The sequence below is a fragment of the Bison bison genome, unplaced genomic scaffold (genome assembly GCF_000754665.1).
Source record: "Bison bison bison isolate TAMUID 2011002044 unplaced genomic scaffold, Bison_UMD1.0 scf7180017864244, whole genome shotgun sequence".
In the NCBI taxonomy this organism is placed as follows: domain Eukaryota; kingdom Metazoa; phylum Chordata; class Mammalia; order Artiodactyla; family Bovidae; genus Bison; species Bison bison.
In genome coordinates this window covers 3289090-3297118 of record NW_011494816.1, presented here as the reverse complement: position 1 = coordinate 3297118, position 8029 = coordinate 3289090, and the positions used below count along the sequence as shown (strand labels likewise).

Sequence of the window (8029 nt, the reverse complement as noted above, 5' to 3'; positions counted from 1 at the left end):
AGGACGCTTACTCCTTGGAAAGAAAGTTATGACCAACCTAGATAGCATATTAAAAAAGCAGAGACATTACTTTGCCAACAAAGGTCCATCTAGTCAAGGCTATGGTTTTTCCAGTGGTCATGTATGGATGTGAGAGTTGGACTGTGAAGAAAGCTGAGCGCCGAAGAATTGATGCTTTTGAACTATGGTGTTGGAGAAGACTCTTGAGAGTCCCTTGGACTGCAAGGAGATCCAACCAGTCCATCCTAAAGAAGATCCGTCCTGGGTGTTCATTGGAAGGACTGATGTTGAAGCTGAAACTCCAATACTTTGGCCACCTGATGTGAAGAGCTGACTCATGTGAAAAGACCCTGATGCTGGGAAAGACTGAGGGCAGGAGGAGAAGGGGATGACAGAGGATGAGATGGTTGGATGGTGTCACCGACTCGATGGACATGGGTTTGGGTGGACTCTGGGAGTTGGTGATGGACAGGGAGGCCTAGCTTGCTATGGTTCATGGGGTTGAAAGAGTCAGACACGACTGAGCGACTGAAAGAGTCAGACACAACTGAGCGACTGAACTGAACTGAAATAGCCACATATATCTAGTGACCATCAAACTAGAAGCACAAATCTAGAGTCTAAGGCTCCTTAAAAGCAACACTATGGACTCTGCATTCCCTTTGGCATTGAGTAGGCAGTTAATAAATATATGTGTTGGGTGTCTAAACTATTTAGAAGCTCTACTCAAACAAAATGTTAGCAAACTATTTTCAAGTAAAAAAATAAATAAATACCAAAATTAAAAAAAAAATCTAGTCTCAGTAGCTCTAATAATAAAAGACTTACCAAAACATCTTTTACATACTAAATCAAGTATATCCCGAAATCGATTTGTCATTGGTGGTAGAGGTTTTAAATCAATTTTCCTGAAATCCTCTGGGCAATCATTTTTTGAATGGCCATCCTTTTTGCAGATGCTGCATACTATTGTTGGCGGCTATACAAAGGTTAAAAAAAAAATCTAATAATCAAACAAGCTATTGAGGGACTTCATAATCACTTACAAAGTAGTACAAAAAGAAACTAGTAACTCAGTCTGAAAGCCTGCACTTTCAAGAGGTTAAAAAAAAAAAAAGCATATTACTGAAATTCAGTATTAAATGTAAATAAACATACTTTGAGCCAACATTTTCTTCTTCACTAAAATGATATTACCAAGGATTAGATTTACCTGAAAATGAAGGATAAAGGAAATAGCAGGAGACACAAAAGCAACAGGTTATTTCAAAGAGTTTGATCAGCTCCCAAAATGAAATGTATGCATCCCATTTTAATCTATTAAGGTCCTTAACAAACTAGATTATAAAGAAAGTTCAAGTGGTACCTTTCATTTCACTCTAAACATTTTCTGTCTTTAGAGTCAATTAATTATAGAACCTAGACTAGTTGGTTCAATTTATTACATTAACATGGTACTCAAGAAAACAAACTAAAGGGCTGAACACTAAAAGTAACTATATACAAGAAACAATTCTTAGGCAATAATCACAAACTTAACTTTCAAACCCTGTCAATACCATTTTCAAATATATTCCAATGGACTACCAGACAGGGAACCAAAACAGTAAAAATTCAAGCTTGGAGAAAAAAAAAATATATGATTAAGGAAGAGGACTACTCTTTGCTTTATTGTAATATGCTTAGGAACTTAGCTTCTTTCTCCAGGATTAGTCTGGACAGTTACCTAGCCAAATATACACAGAAATTTGTATTTGTGAGAATACTGTGCTCCTGCTGCTATCTGCTGCTCTGCTAAGTCGCTTCAGTCGTGTCCGACTGTGTGTGACCCCATAGACGGCAGCCCACCAGGCTGCCCCGTCCCGGGGATTCTCAAGGCAAGAACACTGGAGTGGGTTGCCATTTCCTTCTCCAATGCATGAAAGTGAGAAGTGAAAGTGAAGTCGCTCAGTCGTGTCCGACTCTAGCGACCCCATGGACTGCAGCTACCAGGCTCCTCCGTCCATGGGATTTTCCAGGCAAGAGTACTGGAGTGGGGTGCCATTATCAGCTTAAAAACCTTTATAAAAATGACATATTTACCAGACAATTCTAGAAATATGTTACAGATAAATACAGAGAGAAATAAAATTGGAGAAACAGTTACCCTAAGATAAGTTTCCAGGAAAAAAAAAGTATAAGAAATGTAAGCTGCAGTTATATTATTAAGAGGCTCTTCTAAAAATCTGCCATTTATTTCATCTTTTTAACAGTCCATTATAATGGCACCCCACTCCAGTACTCTCGCCTGGAAAATCCCACGGACAGAGGAGCCTGGTAGACTACAGTCCATGGGGTTGCTAAGAGTCAGACATGACTGAGCGACTTCACTTTCACTTTTCACTTTCATGCATTGGAGAAGGAAATGGCAACCCACTCCAGTACTCCTGCCTGGAGAATCCCAGGGACGGGGGAGCCTGGTGGGCTGCCGTCTATGGGGTCGCACAGAGTCGGACACGACTGAAGAGACTTAGCAGCAGCAGCAGCAACATGCCCTAAATACTACACCTAAACAAAATGGGACAGAGTACCCTTAAAAAGGATGAAAATACACATTTTAGTAATTAGGGTAAAATTTTTTAAGCTTGTTAATAAATAATTATTGATCAAACAATAAAACTTGATGACTTTTCAGGGTTTTTTGGTATTCTATTTGATTTATACATTATCTATATAATCATTTTTTCATACGAGGCGCTGATAATATGTTCAGTTACATACCCTGTACTTGAGGCAATGTAAAACTTAGCTAAAATTTTATTCACAAAGTAATTATTTTCTGTTACAAAGTAGCTTATTTTCTGTAATTCATCAAGTTAAAGTTCAGACTATTCCACTTTAAAAGTAGAAAAGTTAAAGACTCATGAGAAAAGTGCCAAAATCCAAAGAGAAGCTCAGTGGCAGACACAGGTTCTGAATTTTTTCTTTTTTTTTTTTTTGGTTCCTGACCTTACATAGTTTTAACTCAACTATCTTTAGTTCAGTTTATATAACAGCTCCTAAGCTTCATCAAAAACTTTAAAATACTATTAAAGTTTACACTGTGTTCTCCTTTGTAGAAGGAAATATAATCACACCTATAAAAAAGCAACAAAACTTAAAATATATGCTGCCTTTACCAAACTCACTTTTGTAACAAATCCTTTCATATATGAAAAAGTTAAGCACACCAACCAGAAAAAGAGTGCTTTTCAGGGTTTCATGTACATTCTTATAAGGCAAATACACAAAAAGTAAAAAAAAAAAAAATATATATATATATATATACACACACACACACACACCACAATACCATTCCAAAAGCAGTCTAACATCACAGAAGCTATTTTTACACTTCTGAATCTAAAAACCATTAAATACAGAGTCATACAACAACCACAAAATCTTACAGAATGTTTACAAACTGTATCCTACCTTGCCAGAGGTTAAAATAAACTTATCAAACACATAATATAATTCCTGGATGGGGTGGTTCTCATCATCATTAGGGTCAGAAGCATCTTCTGTAGCTTTGCAGTTGCAAGAGGTAGCAGATGTGTCAGTGCACACAATCTGATGTGAACTTTTTGTTTCTAAATCTGACCTACAGTCTGTACCAGAAGATTCATCTGGTTCAGGGGATTTATAATCAATGCAATTATACTGGCTGAAATCCTTTTTAAAACAAGTTTCTGAGGGTGCTAAAACATCTTGATTTTTAATTGATCTGGGCTCTAATTCACTGTTTTCACTGGTAGAAAGAGATGAAGATTCCTGTCCACGTTTAGCCAAATCTAGATCATTTACCAACAAATTATCAGCTTCAGTAATACATCGCTGTGATGTACATTCCATTTCATTGTATTTATCAGGTTGACCTTTTCCTGCATTTACTTTTTCTGTGCTTTCCCCAAGTAGAGTGCAACAACTGGATGCCACAGTTTCAGTCTTCACTGGTTTCTTATTGCTTATTTTCCCCTTCTCTTTTTTCATGGAATCCACTGTAGATTTATTTCCACCCTTCTTCTGAGGACAGGCAAAGTAACGATAAGCTGCCCTGAATCTCTCTACAACATATTCATAGACAAGCTGGCTGTTCAAGCTCCGTGCAACATTCCTCTTGATTGAAAATGGATCTAGTAAAAAAGAAAATGGTCAGTAGCTAAGTATTTACTAACAAACTCCATTTCCAAGCTTATACGAACGGCTACATTGTCAGCAGAGTACGTTTCCCCACTCCCAGTGAGAGTTCCTGCTAACTGGAAATGAAAAAGCAGTGTCTTTCTTCTGTTTCTATCATAAAATAAAAAACTTAAAAAAAAGAGGGAGAAAAGAATAAAATAAGGTAATTAATGACAGAATGGCTGAGGAGGCCAACTTAGTAATTACAAAATTGCAGTGATGAAATTGGTAGAAAAGGCTATGCTAACATGTTTCACTGTACAGTCTTAGAGTGAAATTTTTCAAGCTCTGGGACCTATTAATAATTTTCATCTCTTGTCATAGTATTCTTTAGTTATATACTCCTTGCAATTTAAACAAATAATATACAACCTAAAACACTCAAGGATTCAAGTTATATTTTAAGATTAACTTCAGTAATAATCAGAAAATTAAAGACAGAAAGAAAGAGAAATAATAGAAAGAAAAGCAGAAAGAAACCTAAAAGTAAAGATTAAACCAAAATTTCAATTCTGATCCAGTCTAAAATGTCTATGCTGAAAATGCTTGTGACAACTGAATCCTCATTACTAGGAGCATAGAACAGAATTCTCAAAATGTTTATGGGTGTTTGGATTTTATAAGCCTTAATAAAAATATGCCCCAGGAAAAAAGAATGATGCCACCCAAAAGACAATACACATTTTCTCCACTACTGAAGATCATTAAGTAAAAGAATTAATAATAGGCCAGGCTTCATAATATTAAGATTGGGGCATCTGTTACTTTTCTTTTTACTGTTATCTAAATCCATAGGCTTTAAAAAGCTTTACCTAGCCTCTTTCCCTTTTCTAGGGGAAAAAAAGGCAGAGAAATTATGATGGTTGCAGACTTCAGATCTCAAGAGAGTAAAAGATGTGAGTGCATGAGAATATCTATAGGTCCAACTGACAATAGAGAAGGCATACAGAGGATGAAGGGAACAGAAGAATGTGCAGTCTAAACAGACTAATAATAAAATGATGACAGAAATTCAATTTCCTATCTATAAAAGATGAGCAAAATGTTGTAGAATTTAAATTTTTTATTAAGAATTTGGAAGCCATATTATTAATATTCTTTACTATTCTTCAATATTTACTATTAATTTCTATCTTAATGTTCTTGAGATTTCATATGAAAGCTTATTTGTCAATATCAATTGTTCTTTTTTCCTTTAGCTTAGCCACATTTAACAGATGAGGTACTTTACAAGACAATGAAAAACTGAGTTTTAAAATTATACTTTAACATAATTTTATGGCACAAATATATTCAAAGCTATCTTATTTATTTATATAGCTATTCTATTTTTCTATATTTTGAAATTTTTTACAATTAAAAATAAAGGCATGTAAATAAGCTAATAACCCTAGCCATTATAATATTTACAGACTGGAAACTTTCAAATAAGCATTAATCCTATTAAGCTATCATGGACTTAATAAAGAATTTATCCAAAATATTTACTGACAACCTGGTGGCATATAGTGCTACAAAGTGAAAGGGTAAAATTTATATATAATACTATTTTAGAAATAGATGAGGAGGGGGCTTCCCTGATTGTCTAGTGGTTAAGAATTCATCTGCCAAGGTAGGGGACATGCGTTCAATCCCTGGTCCAGGAAGATTCCACATGCTGTGGAGCAACTAAGTCCCAGCATCACAACTACTGAGCCAGTGTTCCAAGAGCCCATGAGTTGCAACTACTGAAGCCTGCATGCCTAGACCCCATGCTCCCCAACAAGAAAAGCCACAGCTTCGCATCACAACAAAGAGCAGCCCCCACTCGCCACAACTAGACAAAGCCTGTGCATAGCAATGAAGACCTAGCACAGCCAAAAACAAATAAATTAATTTTTAAAAAAGAAATAGATAATGAGTAGCACACACACACAAAAATTCTCCAAATGAAATATAACATATCATCTCACCTTCAATGGCTATCCGCCTTTTAGGCCAGTTTTTGTTTTCTCTTGTTAAAATATCTTTTATTCGTACACATATGACATATTCCTCCAAAGCAAAATCCAGTGTGTAAAATTTTAGCAGCTCTAACCATAACTGTCCCAGGGACACCCGATTTGGTGTTTCCAATGTTAAAGGAGACTAGAAAAGAAAAAATACCTTTAAGCTTCACAAAACTATAGAATCACTTAATTTTCAATTTAAAAAGGCCTTAGAGATGGATCACCTTTTCAAAAACTGAGGCATAAAGGGGTTAGTTGCCAAAAAGCAATTTGTGGCACAGCTGGGAACACAGTGTCCCAGATTACTAACTCCTAGAATTTTGTGTTCTTTCCACTAAACCAGTGATTCTCAACCTTGGCTGCACATTAGAATCACACTGAGAGCACTAAAATTCACTAATTTTAGTTTGACCCCATTCCCATCTCCCATACCCTTTCCAAGACTATGACTTAATGGACAGAGATTTTTAAAGCTTCCTTTCTAAGTGATTCTCCTGTGCAACCAAGGTTGCTAACCACTGTATAACTACTATAACTCTTCCATTATAGCAATTACTTATAAAATCTATGTAAAGGCCCAGGGTTTTCAAAAGCTAATTCCTTCATTCAACAAACATTTTAGAACCCACTAAATCCATAGCACTGTGCTGCGGATAAAAGGAAAAAAAAAAAAAAAAACCAGGAGCTGCCATGTAAACCATGCATCACTCACTCTTCTAAGTGCTACACATAAATAACTAATTCAACAACTATGAAGTTGGATGTGACTCAGGACCACGTGGGTCCATGCTGCTTATCATTACTGCATAGTGCCACTCAAACAAGATGAGGTCCTCTTTCACAGACCATTAGGAGTGGAAGAGACCTTTTAACATTTACAGTAAAGGCTGTAAGTTAAAATGGACCTCTAAATCAGAGGGGTCTTAACAGAAAAGGTAGTATCTAAATTCTAAAGGAATTAGCTAGATGAATGCTGACTAAAAGTGACCACTAAGGTATAAAAAAGCATGAAACAGTCATTCACTCATTCCATTCTACAACTATTCATTGAGTGCCTACTATGTGCCATGCACTGGGGATATACCCATGAAAAAAAAAAACCAAAGTTTTTTGCCTTAATGGAGTTTACAATCTAGAGTAAACTAGAAGAAGATAATAAACAACAAACTTAATACGTAAATTACACAGTAAATTAGAAGAAGAAAATTGTTGTGGAAATAAGAAAAAGTTGAGTATGTTTAGTAAAGGAGATGGGATATGGAAGCAGGAGATTTCAGTGTTAAAATACAGTGGTCAGGATAGGACTTGTTGAAAAGGTTTGATTTGAAAAAGAAGAAAAAGTATTCTAAGAACAGGAAACAGAGCAAACACACTAAAGCAGGATAAAGTAGGAGTGTAAACAGTTTTAAAAAGAAAACTAGTGTGGCAGAGAGAGAAGGAAACAGAGCTCATCAGTAAGCACTCTTTGGCCTTTATTCTAAATTAAATGAGGGGTAACTGGAGGGTGGGGAAGGAGAAGGGCATGATCTGACTTAAGTTTTAGAAGAACAATTCTGACTGTTGTGTTGAGAACAGACTATAAAATGGGGAAGGAAGGGTAAATTCAAGGAAACTTATGAGGTTGTGGTAGTAATCCAGGCCAAAGATCATATGGCTAGGATTAGGATGGTAACAGGGGAGGTGGCCAAACTGTGGATTTATTTTGAAGTAGAGATGACAGGATTTCCTGATAGACTTTGGATGGGGTATGAAAGAGAGAAGTAATCCACGGAATTGGATGAGATCATCAAGGGAGTGTAGACACATAAAAAAGGGGGATCAAGAACATTAAAGTGATTGGA

General features: G+C 36.0%; 1 protein-coding gene across 8 annotated transcripts in view; it reads right to left on the bottom strand.

Annotated features, from left to right (window-relative positions):
* The window catches only part of ZCCHC11 (zinc finger, CCHC domain containing 11), a 129591-nt gene that overhangs the window by 43745 nt on the left and 77817 nt on the right, over nt 1-8029 (bottom strand). For all 8 annotated transcript variants that reach the window (XM_010847176.1, XM_010847171.1, XM_010847178.1 and 5 more), the window contains exons 12-14: nt 6153-6327; nt 3454-4154; nt 829-979 (exon numbers count right to left, since the gene is read on the bottom strand). In XM_010847176.1, the coding sequence (XP_010845478.1) occupies nt 829-979; nt 3454-4154; nt 6153-6327 (1027 nt within the window). The remainder of the gene's footprint in view (nt 1-828; nt 980-3453; nt 4155-6152; nt 6328-8029) is intronic.